At 37.1% G+C, this 24,194-nt stretch overlaps 1 protein-coding gene across 1 annotated transcript in view; it reads right to left on the bottom strand.

Annotated features, from left to right (window-relative positions):
• The window catches only part of LOC108145172, a 33,747-nt gene extending 11,588 nt beyond the window's left edge, over positions 1–22,159 (bottom strand). Inside the window, exons 1-5 of the mRNA XM_017270416.2 lie at positions 21,860–22,159; positions 18,975–19,242; positions 18,601–18,917; positions 17,731–17,947; positions 4,661–4,861 (exon numbers count right to left, since the gene is read on the bottom strand). Coding sequence (XP_017125905.1) covers positions 4,661–4,861; positions 17,731–17,947; positions 18,601–18,917; positions 18,975–19,068 — 829 coding nt within the window. The 5' untranslated portion in view covers positions 19,069–19,242; positions 21,860–22,159. The remainder of the gene's footprint in view (positions 1–4,660; positions 4,862–17,730; positions 17,948–18,600; positions 18,918–18,974; positions 19,243–21,859) is intronic.
• Positions 22,160–24,194: the final 2,035 nt, after the last annotated feature.

The following is a 24,194-nucleotide window of genomic DNA, read 5'->3' as shown; positions in this document are numbered from 1 at the left end:
TTGCAACATTATCTTTGATAAATAAGAGTCTTTATATATTTATATTAGGTAAATTATGTTGGCAAATGTATTAACACAAAAAAATTAAATACTTATATCCTTTTTAATTAAAAAAACATATATTGATTTATTTAAATAATGTCATAAAAATATATAAATGGATGCATATAAGACGGGAATTTCTTGCAGGAGTGCGATTTGCAAGCCACCCAATTAAAGCGAGCTCATTGATTTGATCTTATCTCGATTGGCATTCACTTTCTGGACCGAAACCTCAACACAAAAAGCGTAAGCCCTCATCCAGGATAACCAGGATAACCAGGATAACCATGTGTGTGTACTTAAATGCGTATACTCGCATATATTTGCATTCAAGGGTGGAGTCAGCACACTTTGATCTTTGCCTTTGACGGCGGGCAGGCCAAAAAAGGGGTTTTAAATAAATAATCTTAAATAGGGAAAAAATCATATGCTCTCGTATGTCGGGCATTGTCTTGCGATGTTCCGTGGAAATTAATTCGAGCAGAAAATTCATTTACAACATTAGCGCGTCGCCGCCACTTTTTTTTTGTTTTGTTTTGCTCTTTCTTTCGGGGTTTTTATGACATAAATTACATCAAGCGCAAAATTTTAATATAATTTTCACTAAAAACGCAACGCCAAACTTTTTTAGTTACACGCCTTGCTCATCAAAGGAGCACGGGGAGGGGGGAGTGGGAGGGGAGTGGGGCGTAGGGGGGGGAGCAAGGCGTGTGTGAAACAGGATATCCGCTGCGGAAGCTACAAATTTTCCACTTTTCCACACAGACTGGGAAAAGAAGGGAGGTGGCACCTTCCAAAGGATGCGAGGAAATGCAGGAAGGGAAATACACAGAGAAAAAACCCATTTCTTATATATTTTTCGTTCCTCACTTTTTTAATTTAAAAACATTTATTTAGAAAAACATTTTTTATATTACCATGTCCATTAAAGCTTAAAAATGTACTTAATTTAATTTTATATAGGTTTTTTATATTTTAGATCTAAGTGAGTCTGTAAGACAAAACCACCTATTATAAGCAATAAAAACTTAGTGACATATTTTTAAGCTTTAGTTTGTAACTTTAAGCTTATAGTTTGTAAATAAATAAATAAGTTACTACTTGCAAAAAAAGTTGTTCTGATAAAATTCGTAAGTAAAACGTATAATTTTGATAAATTAATTAAATATAAAATCTTGTAAAGAAAATTGGTAATAGCCTTTCCGGGTAATATTTTCTGTCAGTGTGCCGAGAACCCAGCAGAAACTTGTCACTAATGTGCTTCTGCTTACAACGCCATTTTATATTTATTTCGTTACATCGTCTCCGGGCGGAAAGGACTCTCCACTATACTATATATTTTATACCATACTACTCAACTTCTCTCGCACATATTTGCCGAGTCCTTTTAATCATTTGGCAAACTTTCCCTGACACGCAGCCCGAGATCCCGTTAAAGGAGTCAACTACGTTTTCCGTATGCCAAAAAACTAGTCACCAACACTAACACTAGCACTAACACAAACACACACTAACGCATGTGCCGGCACAAAGTCCTTTTAGTTTTTAATGTAATTTTGAGACTTTTTCAGCTGCTGTGTCACTTTGCTCTCGAAGGGGATAGCGGGATGTAGTTCCCCGGAATTCCTCTCCAAATTCCCCCAGGGTCACAAGTTATTTCTTTAAGTGATTCACCAGGACATGGGTAACAGTTAAGCGAATGGTTTTGCACAAGAACATGTCCCAAGACCAATAAACTCCTAAATTAACCTCTTTAAGTTTGCTGATAAAATTCTAAAATATAATATAATATATCTATAATACAATATTAGAATATTTTAATGCAGTACAGGTGTGCGAAAATAATATAAATATTTTAATTCAGTATTTTAATGTAAGCAAATTAGGGTTTGTATTTTAGAAAAAATGGTGATAGTCCTGCTTTCTCAGTTTTATGGTAAGCTAAAAGTGGGCTTTAAACTCAAAAGAAAGAAACACAAAAATATATTAATATTTTAAACAGACAAAAATTAACAAATCTAAAAAATAAGCACAACACAATTAAACTAATCTAAAAAAAGGTTTTGCTAATTTTAAAATGTATTGAACATATATTTGATAAAAAATAATTTTTTTAAATCCATTAACTCCTTTTGACTCACTTAAAAGTATCCTTTTAAATCAATCAAATCTCTTTAAGTGGATTCATCTAAGAATCGTTTTTGATAAGCATCTCAGAAGTGGAAAGTCAAGTTATTTTTTGTGAGCTCATAAATGATACTGTCCTCAAAACAAGTGGTTCGTAAGCCTTTTGGCCAAAGCGAATCAAATTGAATGGAATCGAACTGAACTGAACTGAACTGAACTGAACCACCCGAAGACCTCATAAATTTCATAGCGAAATTGTTAAATTTTAATAAAATCAAAGCGTATCAAAAGCGATTTGTTCACCAGGCGACGACTGTTTCTTGTTTCTTGTTTTTTTTTTTTTTTGTGATTTCCGGGGCACAGGATACGGATACCCAACCCCCGGGACAATCGTCCTTGCCATCGTTATCCTTGTTCGCAGCCTGGTTATATCGCGTGTTTATTGTTGCAACAGTCGCGCGGGGATCTTTAAAATAATTTAAGACTTAAGGGTTGGGTTTTTGGGCTCGGATTTTCGGGCTTCTGTTGCCGTGGATTGCAGCAACCCCCGCGATGCGCATTTCCAAGTCGCTTTTCGTGACTCGTTAAAGGATTAAAATCATTTTAATGGATTTTTCAAGCTGTTGTTTTGTTGTATAATTGTCGCCTCCATTGTGTCTCGCTCTGTTTTCATAAATAGGGCACACATTCAACTGGCAACAGGGTGCCATTGACAGGACCCCATCGTCCTTCGTCCTGCGCCCTTCGCCTCATTTGTCATCATCTTTATGCTAATGGCTTGAGGTGTTAATGAAGCGGCTTTCTTGGGTTCTTGGGGCAAAGTTTTGCGCGCTACTGAGTAGGGAAGGTGGGCCAAAGAACATTAGAACTCCCAACCAAAGGTTAAAATGATTATGGATTTTAAGGTATTTTTCATTATACAGAAAGTTCGATTTTAAACTCAAGTTGGTTGCTAAATTTTTCGGCATAGGCAGACTGTTTCTTAAAAAAAATTGAATACATATTTTAAAATCTAAACCAAAGGTTATTGTTACTATAGATTTTTGATATTTTTCATTCTCCAATAACTTTTAAATATGACTGTTTTTTTAAAAATAGTTAAAATATTTAAAAGAAATGAATATTTTTTTATATACATGTAAAGAACTAAAAGCTTCTATTTTAAATTTACTTTTTTCAAATATTATACTATTTATACATAAACTGTTGTCAAATTGTTATTGCGCTTGTGCAAGCAGAGTTTTTCACATTTTACAATCTTTTTACAAAAAAATGAATAATGATAAATTAAATATAAAAAATTCGATAATATAGCCATTTAGGTAGGTAACCAAGTCAACCACATACACAAAAAAGCTCTTAATATATCCTATCATTCCTGGCCCCTTAAAACCTGAAACTGCTCACTTTTCGTACATTTTTTGTAGACCTAACCCTTAACCCCAGAATCCATAAAAGCGCAAGTCAGCTCATTAAGGACTTAGCCCAACTCAATTGACGATGAGCCCAAAAAAGAAGCTCGCGGCCATCGCGGAAGGTGGAAACCCCTTCCGAGTGGGCTCTTATCATAATGAGGGGTATATCGCCGACCTATCGGGTTATAGGCAAAGATCTCTAATTAACCCATTAGCCAATCCCCGCCTGATTTTCCAGCGTTGGCTGGCCCAAAGCCGCGGGCATCGGGATTTCGGCTTCGGTTCGTTTAACCCCTGGATAAAAGGTATATTTATTTACAGCTAATTTCGCGTGTGGCCCGCGGCCAAAATAGACAGGCAATAAGCTCACCTGGCCTTAACCCTCCCAGCCCCCGCGACGCATTAACCCCCGACTGCCCGACTGACATTGATACGTGTGGCTCGGTGTCTAACGAGCGACAAGCCCTTGAGGCCATTTCCCAAAAGCCGCTTAGTTCCCAGTTTAGCTCCGCTCAACTCACTGACACTTTGAGAAAATTCAGCAAATCCATTGATGAGAAATGCTCTTCAAGTCTATGTGAAATTTATTAAAAATTGAAGCTTAAAGTAGGTTTGAATATGCTCTGTATATATGTTTTAATCCCTAATTTTCAAATCCAAAATCAACTTTTCTAATATAATATTTTGAGTTATGTATATTTATTTACAAAAAGAGAAAAGTATTTACAATGTCTTCATACAACATTTTATAAATAAATAAATTCTCAAAACAAAATTATTGCTTACAAAATATGCTTTAATTCATTCAAAAAATTTTGTTTTATTATGAATACCTCATTACCTTCTTATAAAAAAGAATATAATTTGGTAAGACTCTTGTCAGGAAAATGATGTTTATTATAATAAAAAAATCAAACAATTTTGAAATGAATGGTAATACCAAATAGCTAAATTATGAAACTAAGCTTGTGCTTTCAGGTAATCTTATTTTTGTCAGTGTGGCACTGATGTTGCCGCTTAAGCCTTGAGATTCCCCCGGAATCCACCATTCTCCAACCGCCACCTGTTCCGCTTACCTGGCAACTTGAAGGGCAATCCGGCCATAAGTGGATCCGGTCCAAAACGTTGTGGCCCAAAGGCAAACGGATGGAATCCCTGGTGCCGAACCTTGGATCGTGGTTCCCTTGGCCCATCCACGGTCACCTTTATGGCCTTCGTGTAGGTTGCAATTTGAATGGGATTCGTCGAGATGACAATCGTCAGGGTGAAACTTTTGCCTGGAAAATATGAGTTAAGGCAATGGTCAAAATCAATACAAATTCCATAACATAAATATTTATATAACATATATACAAAACTGAGGCTTAAGTTTTTCTTTCTTCAATTACACATGCTTAATTGTTGGACAACACACAATTTTAAGATATTTATTTAAAACACTACTATTTATACAATGCTTAAAAAGGTTTTAGTTCCTGATTATGACATTTTAGAGCTGTATTCAAAAATCCAACAGAAAAAATATCAGAATATGCTCTTATTCTCGAATAATAAAATTTTTAAATCCTTAAAAAAATTAATTTATTGTTGAAATGCTCGTAAAACTAATTTCAAAGTCAGTTTGTTTTTTTAAAGATTGTTTGTTACTAAATAATCATTAAAATGGGGTTCGAAGAAATTTAAGAAATAGCTCTTTGTTCTCACCACGATCAAAATATTAAATGTTAATTTTTGGTGACCATTCCAATGCAATTTCAAAGCGGGCACAAATCGCAACGGACTCATACCACCTTTGCTAGCCACCCAGTCTTTTTGGCACTCCCACGGCAGCTGGAAATTATGCTGTGAATTTATAGATTTTCTATGACCCTATGCGTTGCCATGGCCAAAATAGAGTGGCGCTTTGCACTTGCACAACGAAATTAAAGTGCGGAATGTCGAATGGGAATGGCGAAACGGGGCAACGGTAGCGTTTTTCGCGAAAATTAACCCCCGACGGAGTTGTGAAAGCTTCATAAAAACACACACACACAGCAACACACATGCAGACATGCAGATTTGCAGAGAGCGCATAAATGAATGAATGAATGAATGAGCGGAGGATGCCTGGAATCAGAGGTTTATAGGGGTTATATCAGGGGTGAATCGGGTTGGGAATCGGGTTGGGAATCGGTGGAGAATCGGTGGTGAATCGGTGGGGAATCGGTGGAGAATCGGGAACTATATGCACTTCTTTCGCAGCCAATGCAATATTAAGTAGCATGTGGCGACTTTGACATGCCAACTATTGTGGCGATGTCTGGTCCGAGTCTCACATTCCAGATATCCCAGATCCCACATCTCACATCGAAAATCCCTTTCCCTTAACCCTCCACAGACCAACGACCGAAAAACCCACCCCCTAAACGGTGAGCTGCATATTTGAAATATCCATAAAGTGAAACTCCCAGACGCGCGAATTTAAAATTCATTTGCCAAACATTTTGAATGCCAAAATGCTTGAGTTAATCAACAAAAGGTGCAAAATGCAGAGGGGGACTTTTAAGTTTTAAGAGGGGGTTTTTACCAAGAGATGTTGGACATGACGATTGGGTTTTCTTGGGGGAAGCCGATTCATTAAAATGAATAGAGCACCACAATTTAAGGCTATGAGCTAAATTTGCAATAAATACAAAGCAAACTTCTATGCTTATTTAAAAAAAAAGTATATAATAATTTATAAACTCCTATTCATTAAAAGGATGTTATTATTCTGCACCCCATATCACCAACCAAAATGTACGACTGTTTTCATTGAATGCTATTTTAATATCCAGATAAGAATACAACCCACCTACTCTTATCCAAATTCTGCAATAAGAATTCATGATCTGTTAACGAAAAGTGTGTGTAACTTCTGTATGTAAATTTGCCTCGGTCATATGCCCTCATAATCCATTTAAATACTCCCCAACCCTCCATGTAATTCCAAGTCATTTGCAGCTTTCTGGTCTACACCCAAATAAGAGTAGACATAAAAAACAAACAAACTTCTTAGATTAATATTAAATTAAACGAAGCATGCAAAAAACGCAAGAAGGCGGTAATCATTAAGACAAAGGGCAGCAAACAAACTGACGATGTCTGAATTTTCTTCTCGGCCGTAACGGCTGCAATGGAAAAGTGGGGGGGGGAAAAACCCCAGAAACCCACGCAAGAAAACAAATGAACATAAACACAGGCGAAACGAACCAAGAAACCCAACAAAATGAAATGAAACTTTTTTAATTATGCGCCCTCAGCAACAGCACAGCAAAAGCAACAAGCTGGAAAAGCGCTGTGTGGGGTGTGGCTGGGGGGGGGAGTTGGGGGGATTAAAAGTCCAGGGGGGAGGGTGTGTTTTGGGAGGTTTTCCAAGTCAACAAGAAGGAGTAACCAGAGAGGGCTCGCAAAGTGGCTTAAGACAAAAGACTTAAGCGTCGTCTATTCTTGTTTTTTCATTTTTTTTTTTTTTTGGCTCAACTCTACTTGCTTTTGTGTTTTGCCAAATGAGCAAAAATTGCAAATAAATCTGTAGCTGTTAGCCATTTTCCACCCGGTCCCAAGCTCCATTTTCACACATTTTCCGAAAGGGGCGTGGCATCCACAACAACGGCGACAAAGAACTTTTGCCTGCTAATAAGATGAAAAACCATTAAAAGTCGACACAAGTCGTCGCGTCCATTGCAAGTGGAAAATTTTAGTGGCCGGGGGGTCTGGGGAAAATTTTTGGTGGAAAAAAGCGGGGGGTGGGAGGGGGGAGTGGAAAAGCCAGTGGGTGACACTGTGTGCCGGGTTAAAATGTTGTCATTTTCGCAACAAAGCAGAAATTATCACCACTTTGCAAAAGGCGACGACAACGGCGACGGAAAAGGAGTTGGAAAATGCGGAAAAGGGACTGGGAAAATAGGGTGGGGGGTGGTGCTGTACATCGGTGGCGATGTGGACAAAGTCTGCACCCTTTTAACAGGGCCCAACTGTGACATATTAATGTGCGAGTGTGGGAACACAGTGGACACAATTAAACTTGAAATCAAGAATTAAAATGTATTTTTAAGATGGCAGATAAAGTTACCAGAAAAAACTGCAACAAAATTTTAATTTATGATTGTTGGTTAAACTAAACTTATGAATATTTATTACAGCTTAATGAAACTAAATTATTGAAATTAAAATAACAAAAAGCGATTAATTTAAAAAGTCCTACCTACAATCCAATAAAAATATTCACATGAAAATTGATTAATCTATTAAATAATTTGAACAATATCTAAAGCAAACCATGAAGAAAATAACTATATTAAAAATGTCTGCAAAATCTTTTGTGGTTCCCACACAACGTCTTATGAATATTTTAAATTACATTTCCCACGGTGGCACATTTATGTAGACGCGAGTGTGTGTGTGTGCGTGTGCCGGGCGCTAAGTGATTTTAAAACAAAGTTTTTGAAACGTTTAACCTTACACAACAAAAATGTTTCATTTTCTGGCGGAGCAGAGAAGCCAAAGCCTTTGCCTGCATTTTAACTTTCGATGCTGATAATGAAGGCAGGACCAACCCATCCCCTCCCTAATCGCCCCCACACCCCCAAAAAAAGGGGCGTAAAAGGGCGGTGGGTGGTTGTGGGTGTGAGTGTGAGTGGGTGGTTGGACCAGGACAGCAAGGACACCGACAAGGGTTCGTATGCTTAGGCAATTTAATGGCTGCTACTGCTGGCTGCCTTTTGCCATTTGCCTTGTGCCTTGTGCTGTGTTAATGTCGTTAGTAGCATGGCGCCATAATTATAATTTGACATAAGACAAGAAGTCTGAGGTTGACAACAAAATGACATTTTAAATACAGCAGGATGCGAAACAACCCCCAGGAACTGAAAGGACATGCCCCATCCAACCCAATGGCAAGTGCTCGTATTTAGACACTTAACAGATCATAATTTCAACACTTTACCTTAATGCCAGTGAATTTGCTTAATGGCCGGGCTTCATCGTGAATTGTCAAGGGATCATATATCGGCTCCGGAATTCCCTTTCTCTGCACACACACACACACACACACACACACAGGAGCTCAAACTTTTCTTAGAAAAATAGATATCTTGGCATTCCATTTTGGTTACAGAAACTCCGGTCCAGTTCAAAAGTCTCTTTTTCTCGGCAGTTTATTTGCATAAACTCCACTTTCGACGCCCCTGAGGCACTGGGATACAGCTCCTTGCCAGCCATAAATATTCATATGTTTATTTAATAGCAAAAGAGACGGAGTGTGGTAGCAGCTTTCCTTTTCTTTCGTCTTAGCCAAGTTAATACTGTTTCCAGACACTTTTGTGTTTCGTTGAAGTCATTTTTTGAAACTACACATTTTCTCATTTATTGTGCTTACTGTTGAGACGTTTTTACAGTTGTGGCCTATTGAAGTCCTAAACTTGAACCACCGATTTTTGATTTTAAAAGAAAGAACCTTCAAAAAACTGTAATTCAATTTCTAAACTTTAAATATTTATCGATATTTTTAATGCAATTTCTGGTGTGTTTTTTTAAAGGTTACCCAAAAATTGGTTTAAGGTTCCTTAACTCAACCAATCGTATTCATAGTTCCATGAGTTACCTCTTAAATTTGTAGGTCGATTATCTAATAATTTGCATTATAATTTATCATAATATATATAATATATATTATTTCACAAACTCTGATTTAAACATCAGTCACATTACCTTTATCGTGAAAGCTGCTTTAGAGCTTCCTTTCTTGTTTCTCATGTCATTAAAATGTATTTTTGATTTTGATCATTTTTAGTGAGTACATTTTATTGTTCCCCTTGTCTTTGTAACTTTATTATGTTTATTACCGACTGTTGTCTTTCTGGTTTTATCCATTTTCCCCTTAGGCACTTTTTTCTTTCGCGGAATGGGTTGGTTTTTATTTTTTTAAAATAATGAGAGTGGGACACGTTTCAGTTTCACTCGACTTCAGTTTAATAATCATAAATTGTAACCCTTTTTTGGCGCAACTTCTTGACTGCTCTCTCTCTTTATTTTTTGTGTTGACATCCGTTTTTCGTTGTATTCCCGAAGGCGATGGTGGATTGCTGGATTTTCGGCTTTATGTTACATAGCCGGCGGGCGAAATGGCGATGAGAAAACTTTCTCACATGCCGAAGACGACGAAGGAAATTAAATTTCCAGCCAAGTCAGAAATTATATTGGCAATAAATGAAGACACAGCCGGAGAAGAGGAAAACGAGCTGAAAACGAGACTGAGCCCCAGACGCTGCCTGCAATTACGACTTTCCATTGGCGGGGTTGGTTGACGAAAACGCCGGCGTTTTCTTCAAATATACGCAACGCTGCCAAACAGGAAGCCGGAATCGACGTTTATTAAAACGGAAACTCGAGACAACTGTGCGGCGGCACCGTCAGCATCAGCACAAAAATCTGGGGAAAATCAGAAAAAAAAAATATAAGAAAACGAAAAAAAATCGAAAAGCGAAGACGACGGAAGGGAAAGGAAATAAACGCGACAAAGACGATGGCGACAAGGACATAATTCTGTCCTTGGGGCTAGCTGATAAGCCACCCCCACCCCCCATCCGCCAACCACCCACCGCCCACACAAAGGACGGCCGCTAAATTGCAATTTTCAAGATTTAAGCGTGAACAATAAATGTCACATAATCTGTAAGTAGCCAAATAAAGGGACACTCTCCGCCCCGAGTGGCTAAGCCATTTAATTTAATTTATCGCATTTTAAACATCCAGCAAAACAATAAAGTCCAGCACCGAAACGAACAGCAAAAAATGGTAAAAAAAAAAAAAATAATAATATGTATATAGAGAAGAATTTATTGATTGCGGTCAGCGAGGGAAATTCGAGGGGCATGATTTATAAATATATTTTCTGGACACAATTTGTAAGAGTGTCTTTTGATAAGAGCAGGAAAAATAAATCTAAAAGCTTAAGATAACAAACAAAGTTGTGTGGAAAATTTAAACTTTGGTTTGTTTTTGGGGTTTTGTAGTCAACAAAATTATTGGGAATATTTTTATGAGCTGTTATATATGTAGTAAAAATCCGTTTTAAAATTGTAAGGAGCTTTTCTTTGGAATTAACTTAAAATACAATATAAAATTGTATATAGTAATAGTATAGTATAGTATAGTATCAAATAACGAAATAAAAATTATATTTCAATCGTAATGCCTCATAAAATATTTAAATTATTTTTTAAAATCATTTAACTAATAATATGCAAATCTGGATTGTCTTCTTATAAAATATTTAGGCATATTAACCGACAAATTAAATATCTTCCAGCATGTTTCTGCTCTCTTAAACCAAACCGAATTTAACAATTAAGAGCCCATGGAAGTGTCAACAAATCTTGAGGGCCAGTTGGTGTTTTTGGCAACTCCTTCTGCCGTTTTCTCAGGACATGATGCGGGCAGGAAAATCCTGTGACACATTTCATTATACAAATATCAATTAAGCACACGGCAAACACAAAATGCCGAGTGTGTGTGCGTGCGACAACGCCAACCGGAAGTTAGCAACCCCATGGAAATTTTGGGGAGCAGGCGGGGTAGGTGGAAAAAACCTGTCATAAGGGCGGCTGCTTAATGAAAATTAAAAATTCAACATCAAACGCAAGGAAAATGTAAGGCAACAACAACCCCCGCGGCCGAGGAAGTGTTAATGTGCCATCTGATTTATTTATGTAAAATACTGGGAGGCTCGCATGTGTGTGTGTGTGTGTGTGTGTGTGTGGATTGCTTGAATTCTGTGTAAAATTCGTGACTTCAATTAAATTCCATTCGATACTCAAGGAATTTCCGACCGATGATGCGCAAGTAATTTCCGAAATTGGATACTGTGTGCCACCAGCAAACAGTCAAATACGAATGCAAACAAACACAAGTCTGTCTCTCTATCTGTAAATGTATCTGCATCTGTATCTGTATCTGTGCGTATCTGTGACTGCGACCGTGTGTGTATTTGTGTGTGCATTTGTATTAAATCAAATTTTAATTGCGCATACTTGTCCCTCGGCAAATATTTGCAACTCTCGCTCGCCACCGCCTTTGACTGGAACTCCGTCTCATCCGCCAGCGAAACTGGCCAAAGTGCTTTAGCGACAAGGAATTTAAGGTCAACACACACGCAAACACACACACACTCACACTCCCGCACCGTTCAAACAAACATTATGAGCCAACAGGCAAGCAAACAAACAAACGGCTAAGCAAAATTCAACTTGTTTATTCACCCACCAAAAAAAGCTAAGCCCTGAAAAATGGGAAGGAAAAAGTCAAATAATTCCTTAATCATTTGGCCACTACATTTTGTGTGTTATGAAAAAACAACATTAGGGTATACTTTAAAATCTATCTTGATATTTCGATACTAAGTTTAGCATGAAATTACCAAACATAAATATTTAATTTTTTAATTTGAATTTTCACCAAAAATACATATATGTGGTATCTCTTTGCATAACATACAAATAAAACCATTAAAACTTATTTATGTTTATTTTATTTTTCTAATCTTAGTTTAACATTTAAGATTTTATTCAAACTTAAAATTTTGTTAAATAAATAAATTGCAATATTTATCTAATTCTTTAATATGGGCTAAATTTATATTGATTAATGTGTTGGCCCATATTTTGAAACTCAAATTGAATATTAAAACAAAAATTGAATATTAATATGTCTGCTCACATACCTTTAAATATATTTACCTTTGAATATAATTAACAATTAATTTAAAATTAAAATATCTGCTTATCTTATAAATTATATTTGTACCTCGCATAACTTCAGATATTATTAGACGTCCAAAAATAATGAAACTAAAAAATATTTTTCCCACGACAGTGTTGACTGAAATTAAAGATTAATACTTCGAGTACTGAGTGAAGTTTCTAGTTTGCTTTGGACGCGTTTAAGAAAGCGCTAGCTGGAATTTAAGATACCCGAAATGTGCTGGATGTCAGGTTAATAGGGGTAGCCAAGGTTGAAATTCATTCGACTATAATTCCCCTAACGATGCCGCCTGTCGACTGAAAGAATCTTTGCAAAAGTCTATATAAACACCCGGCGAGCGAGGTCACTGGGTGGCGGGGACTTGGCACTTCTTGGGGTGGCTTTGTGGGTGGTGTTTTGGGGGAGGTGGGGTTGGGGAAGGTTTTTGGGTGTCTACAACTAATGCCTAAATAAGTAGAAACTGCCACTGCCCCGCCCCCGCAAATAAAAAAAAAAAAAAGTATCTAAGCGGCAGCTCCTAGGAAATCTGTCAAATGTCAACGACAGCAGCGAGTTGGCAACGTTGACGTTGGCTCATTAAAAAACGAACTTGTCCCAGTCGATGTTGTTTGTGTTGCTGCCTTTTGGGACTGTAGATGACACCTGGGCAAAAGTACTGTGTGTGTGTGTTGGTTTGTCCACGGAAAAAAATCAGATGGAATTCAACAGAATTTTTGCAGCTAATAAACCCATGAACTGAGTTGTCCTTACTGATAAAAATTACAATTTTTGTTTTATGCTCAATCAAGAAAAGAATTATCGCAATTATATATATATATATATATATATATATATATATAAATATGCTTAAAACTTTTTTGCTTTAAAAAGTAAAACAAATGAACAAATGTCCTAAAATTTAAGAATAAAGATGAGCCTGTCCGAAATTTACTAGGAAAAATTAACCTTAATATAGAGTTAAACTTTTTATTCAAAACAACTGAAAAATTAAGCATTGTTACCTAAAAAATGAGCCTGTGCGCTTATATTTTCTAGAAATTCTAGAAAAGGGGTTTTAAAAATGTGCAATAGTTATAATGAAATACTTATGCGATACTTTTACATTTATTGACATAAAAAGGTGGGCATATGTTATTGTGGTACATTAACAAAAATACTATTTTCGTTAAGATCTTTTTTAATATATATATAAGTGGAGTAATATAGTATATAATATTTCTGAATATTTTTCAGTGTTTTTGGGAGGAGGCCTTGGTTCAAAATGGCGGCCTTAGTGCGACCATTTTGGCTGGTGGCCTGGGTGTTTATCACATTGCTGCTATTAATTAAGCTTAACGAGGTTACCGCTCACGACCACACCCCCCTCCACCCGCTAAAAATAGGCGGCAGAATAGTGGGGAAGGGGCGGGGGAAAAGGGGGAAAAGGGGAAACAGGGGGTTGGGTTCATCTTAGTGCGGCAAACTTCATAATGAAATTTCACCTTCATCTCATTAAAAGTCTTGAGCATTTTTCGAGCACAGCGCTTCGTAAATTGATGCGTGTCAGTTGGAAAAGGGTTTTCGCGTCCCAGTCGAGAAGGCAGTGCCACGCCCCTTATCCCACAAAGGCGCCCAGTTTGTTAGCCAGTTTGCCAGTTTCTCGAGTCTTCGACTTTTCCAGCTGCCGTTGAGTGGCAACGCTGGGGCGAATATTTAATTTTTAATGAAGTTTAATGGATGCCGGAAGCTTGAAAGAAACTGAGAAGCGGAACTGGGGAACTCAGGAACTCAGGATTTCAAAGGGGCACCGAAAAGCAACAGCGGACCAATGGAATATGCACATTAACCTGGGCTCTTGTTATTGTTTTTGTTTATTAAACCTTCATTTATTCTCCCAATGCTTAAGTGTATTTTTAGGAAGACAAAATTCGTAACTTATAAATAAATCGGTTGTTCTTACGATTTAATACGTATTAAAATTTAAATATAAGTTTCTACAACTATTTTCCTTATTAAACACCAAAAGTTTTAACAAACGTTAATAATATTAGTTGGTTATTTGCTACTGATACATTACGACGGTTAAAATTTTTTATTTGTTAATTTTTGAATAGTATAAACTTGTTTTTTTTTGGCATTTCATAATATATCAAGAGTACAAAGTACCAATTAGCTAATGCATTTGACAAAACTCCAGATAGTGAATATTCCGGTCAGCCATTCCATTTGCCTTCAATGGAAATGGTTTGAATTTGGGCGTTTAAACTGAACAATAAGCAGGCTATAATCACTTGCAGTTAATTAACATATTATCTGCAGCTTAGATGTTGCGCTGCACTTTGGTAATGCACTTCAAAGTGCATGCACATCAGTGTGCAGCTCTCATTTACATGCATATGGCAGCAATAATTACATGTACCGGACCGCCCACCCCCCCCCAACCCTTCACCCCTTAACCCTTTCACCCTTAACCCCCCAAATGCTTAACACCCTGCTGCCTGATGCCTGCTGCCTGCTGCCCGGTGGAGAAATCTCTTTCGACGAAACGGCATCCAAGTGATTGTAATTCATTAGTCGACAACAACAAACACGATGCATTTGAATGCATGTGTGGGAGCGGGTGCATCTGTGTGGGTGTGGATTATGCAGTTTCCGCTTGACTGCAACTGCAGTTCCATTTCCCCTTTTCCCATGTCTCCATATCCCCATTTCCCCATTTCACCATTTCCACACTGCCCATTTCCACATTTACACGGCTGCAATTGCGATTGCAGCTGCTGATGCCGCCATTTTATCTAATTGCGTTGCCCCCTTCCTTCGCCCAACGGCATTACGCATACGCCGCGTGGTCCATATCATTAAAATTACGAGTGCTTCACGCACGCGAAAAAAGAATTGGTTTTCAGCTAAGAAGAAGCGAGGGCGGCGCACAGGATTATCAATATATTACAGTGAAATTAAAAAAAATAACTCGAAAATGTAATTCAAATTCTTCCAACGACATGGAGCATTACTAAGACGTACAAAATATCACAACTATTTAAAGAAAATAGGTATGTTAGAGATAATTTATATATTTTATTAAATGGTTGCATTTAATTTTAGACTTTTATCTAAAACTAATTAAATATTTATTTCAATTTTATGGATTTGAACTTTAGTAAACACAAAGGGTACCGTACACAATTAAACAATTAAATATTAAAAAAAGTTTAAAACCAAAGTAAAATCACTCAATAATCATCTGAACATACAATTTTCAAGGAGAAAGTTTGTACAGGTTTTTACTAAAGCATTGATTTAAAAAATCAGAAAAAGAAACTCTAAATAATTTTATAGCAGACCTTCATTTTGGAATTGTTGAAAAATAATAAATAATAACACAAATAAAACATTTATAAGTTAATTAAAACTTTCAGAAATTTAGTAAGTGCTGTTAGTCTTTTCGACTTGCTGGTCTTTTAAATCCTCTAAAAAGGCTTTTGGTAAAAATATAAGATTTATTGAATATTTAAATAAAATGTTGACATGTCAACACCTAATTGCAAACGATTCTCCGTTGTAAAATCGCTTCAAATTCGCATAACACCCACGACTGCGAGCGTATCCCCTGCAATTGCGATAATGAAAGGCTCTTTTACAGGACTATCAATAGAGCTGTCCACCACCACCCTTTTTACCGCCTATTCCAGAACCTTTTAACCCATGCTGGCCCTCATAAATTGCTGCATACCGAAGGGCGATGGAGCGTCTGCAGCCTTGACAACTGCAAGTGGCATTAGTTGGAGCAAATACAACGGACAACAATTACAATTGCAGGCTTTGCATTACTTTTCCCTAGTACAAGGGATTTGCATTTGTTTGCTAATTGAAATTAAGCAAATAATACGAAGCGAGACTTCCACCCACGTAATCCTTTTGTAGCGCATTAAAACGAGAAGGGTTCGCAAAAATAAAAACAAAAAAAAAATACCAAAAAAGGGGTTCCCGTTTCGGGTTAAATAATTTAAATCCATTTGTAAAACATTTGATGCTGCCCTTTGGCAATTGTCACGCCCTTTTGCCCTTTTTCCCTTTTCCATATATTTTTTTTGTTCGACTTTTCCTACTTTTTCCTGGCCGATAATTAGTATGGAAAAAGGTCCTTGGAATAATCAAATGTTTAAAAAAGATTTGGCAAAGTAAATCCCAAGGAATTATTTGCCACTTGAAACGTTTAAAAATGTCAAACAAGAGGATGGCCGAAATGGATGAATAGATGGCTGGAAGACGTTGCTGATGAGGGTGAACCAGAAGACCTTAACCCACCACCGCCCTGGCTCGTTTTCGTTTTCTCTTCTTCATTTTTTTTTTTTTGTCGAGGGGTCAGACAAACTTAATGAGCAAATTGTCAAATGCCGCGGCAAAGCGCGCACTTAGACATGCCCTGAAAAATCCCCAAGAAAAATAACTTGGGCAAAAGTAAAAGTTGCCGGGGCTTTGAATAAACAGTTACGCTGATTTAATTTGCCAACCAAAAAAAAAAAAAAAAAGTATATATATATACGAAAAAAAGAAAAGCGAAAATAGGCAAAATGACGGCGAAGGAAATTTCTATCACAGTATGTTGTCTGTCACCCTCGATTTGATTTTTAAATTGCGTTCGTGATAAATTGACGAAATGAACAGCAATAACGGTGGCGAGAAAAAATCTCAAGTAAAATTGACAACTGTCAAGACTGTCTGCCGTCTGCCGTCTGGCCCCCCAGTGATCCCTCATCCGGCGCCCCTGGACGTCCTCCCAATAGACATATAAAAATTAACTACAGACTACTTATCTTATTTGTTGATGCCAGGCCCCAAGGACCAAGAACCAAGGACCAAGCACCAAGCGCCCGGAAGCTGGCTACAAAAGTTTGTCAGCGGCTTTTGATGTGTCCTTTATATGGGCAAATGAGCATGGCTATGGGTATGTGTGTGTGCATTTTTGGGTGTATTTTTGGTTTTATTTCTGGGCGCATGGGGTGTACTGTTGGGTGTGACAATATGCGTGGAACAGGAAGCAAGCAATCAACGCGAATGATATGCCAAATGGTAATGACCAAAACTAAAAAAAAATAAGATAAATGGTTCAACCAGACTTTTTTCAATCTGTTTTTAATATTATTATAGATTCACAAGCAGTTGTGCGCGAAAATCTAGCTGTGCGCTTCTAAAAATTTTTTTTTGGACTTTGTATATACTTTTCTTACAAATAAAAATTATATAAATGCTTGAAAGCATAACTTTTTTAATATTGTAAGCTTTAGAAATATTTTAATATTATTTCTTAATTAGTAAGTGCGTTTTCTTTAGTTTCTTGAACTATATTATACGATTTTCTTTAGAAAAAGGCCCCATGACTCACCTCTGCCGCTCCTGCCCACAAATCGCAGATCGTTGAACTTCGCCACCTGATTCTTCATCACGGCCGTACAATTTCTCAGTTCTCCACAGAAGTTCTCATCATTTCCAGCCCGAATAGTGACTATTGTGCCATCCATGACCTCGCCCAATGCCAAAACCTTGAAGGCGATCGGTAGGGTTTTATTAGAGCGCCAGTGTGTGGGCAAAGTGGTGCAAACCTGTTTGGGTCATGTCAAAATTATTGATGAGTCAGCGAATTTAAAAAGGATTTTTTTAATATATATATATGTATGTATATGATATATATATATCAAAAATCTTCCATTTTAGGATTTATAAAAATACTTTAAGAATGAAACCTGTTGCTATAAAAAATAATATATCCTTTTGGGGCTTATGTTGGTTAAAATAATGTATTCACTATAATTTAACTATGTTATTACACGTTTCGTAACCTTGTTTATTGTTGAAATATATACATTTTGAATTAAAAAAAAAGTTTTACTAAAAGACTGTATCCCTTCCAATTTAAGTACAAAGTTGTCCAAAAGTATGCAGTAAATATTAGAACATGATTATTTGTAAGGAGTTCATCTGATTTTCTGACAAAAATTGAATTGTTGCATACTTTACGGCACCGTTTAAAGTTTTTTTTAAACCGTAGTGATTTCTCGGGCATATCTGCATATCTTTGCTACTAAGTATTCGATTGGTTTGGGGATCCAAAAAGGATGTGCTTAGGCAATTTCTTAGGGAATATTTTTTAATTAATATTTAGTTTTAAAGTTAAGTTAGCTGATAGCCAAACAAGGATTTATCCATCCATTGGCGAATAAATAAATAAATAAAGTCATTGGATTGGTGTACTCACCACATGTGGTGACCCCGTCTTGACCAGTTCGCCGGGATGTTCGGCGAGCAGGACGTCGACGGTGCGTTCGATGAGATTCTCGGGGGTCAAATAAGGACTCGTGTCCACGGGCTTTGTTTTAACATTATTATTATTATTGCTGTTGTTGTTGTTGTTATTCGTGGTGCTGTTGTTGTTGTTGTTATTATTGGTGGTGTTATTGTTGTTGTTAGTGGTGCTGGAATTGTTGTTATTGTTGGCAGAGGACTCAGCATTTCGCCGCTTCGTTGTGGTCGTCGTTGTTGCTGTCTGTTGTTGCTGCTGTTGCAGCGTTTGATGTTGCTGCTGTTGCTGCTGATGTTGTTGCTGCTGCTGATGTTGTTGCTGCTGCTGATGTTGTTGCTGCTGCTGATGCTGTTGCTGCTGCTGCTGCTGCTGCTGCTGTATTTGATTTGAGGTGGTCGAACTGACCTCAGCAGAAATGTGCATTATTGCAGCTGCTAGCTGGGCACAAGGTATTTCAGGGCTCCTATTTGGTTGCCAGTACTCGCATTCAGTGGATTCAGTTGCCGGCGGGTTTTCGTGGGTTTTCGGTTTGATTTCGATGCCTGCCTCAAAGAGTCGACGCTTTCAATCCGATCATTGTCAGCTCATTTGGTAAATCTGGAAAATTAATGTGGACTGCGAGTGAAATTCGGATTGCCAAAGGTGTTCTTTCAAGTGAATTCTTCAAAAATTCATAAAATATTTTGAAAACAAATGTGTTAATATATAAAAACAAACAAATTTTGTTAGAAAATAAATACAAACAAATATAAATCACTATTATTATGGCCAAATTTAAATAATTTACTTAGTTTTTTCCTAATTTGCTTACGTCAAAATCGTTTTTTGAAACACCTTCTGATAAATGTTTTTCCTTTTTCGAAAGCTTTTGTTATTTAGAAATAACAAACACAATTTATGCAGCGTTTAAATTATTTAAAAATTTTAAAAAATTGCAAATATATCACTTGAAAAATATTACCAGAAATTCGCTTAATTTTCGCTTAATTTCACAATTGTTAATTTGGAAAACGTTTTTTGGAACACCGGCACTGATAACTTTATTCCGGATTTCGACGCTTTTGTTGTTTTCCTTCTTTGTTTTTCCGTTTTTCAGCCCGCATAAGTATGCTGCACTCAATTATTATTGCACTTTGACCCGAGGGGTTCGTGGGGACACAAAGGCAGATCCAGATTCGGATCCAAAATCGCGAATCAGAAACAGAAACAGAAACAGAAACAGTTGCTGTATAGTATCTGGAAACCAAACAGAAGCAAAGCGAATTGAATTGAATTGTATTGAATCGCAGCGAACCGCACACCTTTGCGCACAATTTGCATTTAAGCCGACGTTGGCGAGTGCAGCTCAATTAAATATTAAAAAATCATAACCAATAATGAGGAATTTCGAGCCGTTGGCCGGGCCCAAACTAAGATGTACGACAACTGCATCTGTGTGCGGCCGGAAAAAAAAGTATCCATTTCATGTCTATCAAATGGCTGAATAAAGTGCGGAAAAAATGGTGAAAAAATGGGGAAAAATTATCGAAAGCGCCAGATGTTGCTTGTGTTTGGCCACCAAAAAATCAACAATGCCCAGCCAGTCGCTTTTGTTTAAATAAAAACCAGTTGCCGGACACAGCCGCGTTTTGTTTTCAATCCGGCGTTCTTTACCTTTTTTGCCAACTATTTTCAGGATACTTTTATCGGCCGATTTTTCAGTCATTAAAGTTATATCAATAACCGAGTATATCAACCGATGATAAAAAATAAAGTTATTGCTATAAATTAAAGTGTAATTAAATAAAGCCTTTTTTAGACTTCCATTTCTAATGTCAATCAATTTCCAAACCAATAACCAAAGCTTACTAAATATTTATTGCAAAATGGAAATGCCAAAAATTTATGTGCCGAAATTAAACAATTATTTACAAAAGATTAGTTCACAAAAAGAACAATCCACAAATTTGGGTATTAAGCTATAATATATTTCAAAAAGAAAAAAAATGTATTAACTAATAAAATTCTTACAACAAAATTGTTAAAAAAAAATGTTGTATACAATTTTAAGTAATTTAATTTTTAAAATTAATAGGAAATATATTCACAAAAAAAAGAGTATTTACAGCAGCTGGTAATAAAAATCCCTGAAATTTTCTTCTTGTTTTGTATTGTTGTAGCAAGTGGTGCACAAATACAAGCAGACCTAAAGATATATATCCATACATATATATACGCTGCGTATTCGCGTTTTTACAACTTCCGCTCTGAAATGAATACATATGTGTACGTGTAAATTTATATATTTATATATATTTAAATGCATTTTTTGCCCGCTGCCGATTGCAGATGCCCGGCCAAATCAGCTGGCCAAGCGACTATGTGGCGACATATGTGGCCACAGATGAGAGGAAAAGGGGAGGAACAGGGATCGTGTTTGAAAGAGGGGTTCCGCCAAAGTCGGTCTAAATAATTGGTTAACAAACAAGTCGGTGACGGGGCTAGCCACACAATTAGACCAACAAATGTAAGTTAACTCGTGGGCAAAAATAAGAATTTATGCGGAATTGTGGGACTTAGAAAACCAGTAGATTTGACTTGAAAATTATGATAAAGGCTAAACATTAAGTGCCGAAAATTTAAATCGATCTTAAATAAAAATATATCATATAATATAATAATTATTGATGAACATAATGTAATTAAAATCGACAGCTACAATTTATGGTGTAAAATAAAATATAATTCTTATATTTAATATGTTTGAAATATTTAATTTGAATTATACAATGTAAAAATCATTATCAGAAAAACTTCTTTAAATAATTGGATTGTATGACATATTTTTTTAATAAGTGAAAATCTGTTAAGAACCAATTTAGTCCAATAATGATTAATGATTAACTAAAATGTTTAATATTTTTATTTGATTAAATATTAAAACACGGCATACATTTTTCTGAAACATTTAATTAAAATACTTTTTAATATAAATATTATAAGCACAATCAAAATAAAATGTGCCGAATCAAAAAAAAACTTAGCAAGTTAGTTAAACTTAGCTAAATATACGGTGTAAAAACTTTGTTTAAATATTTTTGTTTTTGTCTGCTGATCATTTGAACAAAATTGCATTAATATCCAGTAGAAGCTTTTTTATTTACGAAATTTATATGCTTGAAGATCACTAATGTTATATTTTAGGGACGATCTTGTTTATTTACCTTCAACTTACTTATTTTTCGCAGTTTTCAGGTTTTTTACATATCTCCCAGCACCAAAAATACGAGTTGGATTTATGTAGATATTTTATTTGCCTTTTATGTTGTTATTACACCATGAGCACTTCAAAAAAATTAATTGAATTTTGACCAGACTTTTTCAATTTTGGGCTTTTTAATTGTGGTTATTTTGTTTAGCCACCGGCACACACAACACACACGCACTCAGACACAGCTAAAGATACAGATACAGATGCAGGGACTCAGAGACACAGACACAGACACATATACGGGGGCTGAGACTGGCGATCGAATCAAACGACACGGAGATATTAAACTATTTTTTTGCGGTAACCATGAACGCGACCACTACGAGCGGTTGGCAACGTCGACCACCGACGCCGGCAGCAACGTCGACCGCGACAGCGACGCCGGCAGAGGGCCCCACGATTTGAAATAGAAGAACGTTCGTGTTCCCAGCATCCAAAAGTAACGAAGTCTCACGCAGGACTCACGAAGTCGCCGGAGGATGCGAAGGATGTGAAGGACGATGGAGCGCAGACGACGCCTCATCATAATCACAGGCGAAAAGAAGCGGGACCACCCACTACCCCACTACCCCACCACCCCCCAGAACACCCCCGTCCTTCATCCTAGAGCGACATCACCCCGCCCCCCAGGGGAACGTCTATGTCGACTTCTTACTCAACTGCAGGGGGTATATACAGTTGAAACTCCATTTAGCGAAAATAACGAAAAGAAATAAATAGCCCATTCTTTAAATCAGTACGTTTGTCAATCAGTTACAAATTAAACTAAGCATATTATTAACACATTATTAAAAGAAACATATGACTAATTAAATACTCATAAAACTAAAAATAAGAGGTTTCAGGCCAAATATTCTTAAAAAGAAAAATGTATTTTTCAAATCCGGCGCGAAGGACCAAAAAGGTACTTATTGGAAAATTTTTACTATTGCCCATTAACTTTTGCAATTCCGGATTTAGTTAACGCTATCACAGAGAAGAATGTAAGATTTTTATTACAACTGTCGATCACACGATAAAATTAAAAATAAATACAAAATTTAAGAGCTACCAGAATTAAGTAATGCTCAAAATTTACAATCTGTTAGATATCTTGTGTACCGAGTATTATCGAGTATATTTTCCAATGATTACAGGACATTTTGATGGGTCCTACTTAATGTTCGACTTACCGAGGTCCGACTGTCGATGTTTTCTTGGAATTTTTTTTCACAAGCCTGGCTGCTGTTGTTGTTCTGGGTGCTTGGATGCTTGGATGCCACTTCTCCTTCTTTTTGGCTTAACATTTACCGCGAGAACCAGTAGCAGCGGTTGTTGTTCGACAGCGCAGTCGACGCTGACGACGACGTCGGCAGCGACGCCGGCAGAGGGAGGGGCAAAGGGCCAAGTAAACCGAAAACCGAAAACCGAAACCAGAAAACGTCAACTACACCACAAGCAGAAAGGCCGCAACGACGTCTTCAAGTTGGCCAGAGCCGCCGTAGCACCACCCATTACTGCCATCCACCTACCCCACCACCCACAACCTCACCACCTCACCCCTTACCACCCCCACGAAAAAAGGGCAACCCACCACGAGTCTTAGAAAAATTGCGCTCAATTTTTTGGCGCACTCTGGAAAAAATGCCTGGCAAGAGTGAGAGGTAAACAGACAGGCCCGAAAGAGACGAACGAACTTCTTGAGTTTTTTCCCAGGCTTTCCTTGGCATTTCTTTGCATTTTTTTTGTTTTCTTTTTTTTTTTCTTCAACCCCCGAAGGAATTTTGTCTTGGAAAGGACTCAAAAAGAAAAATCTCACCTCACAAAAACAAAAAAAATAAAACAGCAAAAGCAAAGCGTTGGAGACGCGGCTTTGTGGCAAACCAGGAATTGGTAAGCCAGCGCGAAAGAGATGGCTGCATCATGCGGGAAAGAGACGGGGCTAATGGGGGAGCGAGCGAGAGGGCCGATATCTTGCGGCTGCCATTTGCGGCCAAGAAAACCCAAAGAATGAGTGAAAAATCGCAACCACATGGGGCACAACCAACCGCCCGCCCATCTAAGAACAAAAAAAAAAAAAAAAAAAAGTCAACAAAAAAAAAAATTCCCTACAGGGCGGTGCTAAATACTTCCTTAGGTTTTTTCGGTTTTTCGCATTATTTCGTAGGCCTTTGCAACCCTCCGTCGTTTTGCGGTTTCTTCGAAAGGGGGTTAAGTGTGGGACATGGGTTAAGGGGTGGTATATGTGTTGGTGTCAGCGGTTGCGCACCACCAAGGATATGTGTATGTGTGTGTGTGTGAGTGTGGTTGGGCATTATGA

Source organism: Drosophila elegans, unplaced genomic scaffold, assembly GCF_018152505.1.
Source record: "Drosophila elegans isolate 14027-0461.03 unplaced genomic scaffold, ASM1815250v1 contig_149, whole genome shotgun sequence".
NCBI classification, from domain to species: Eukaryota; Metazoa; Arthropoda; class Insecta; order Diptera; family Drosophilidae; genus Drosophila; species Drosophila elegans.
The sequence above is the reverse complement of the archived record's forward strand: the minus strand, read 5'-3'. Positions and strand labels throughout refer to the sequence as shown.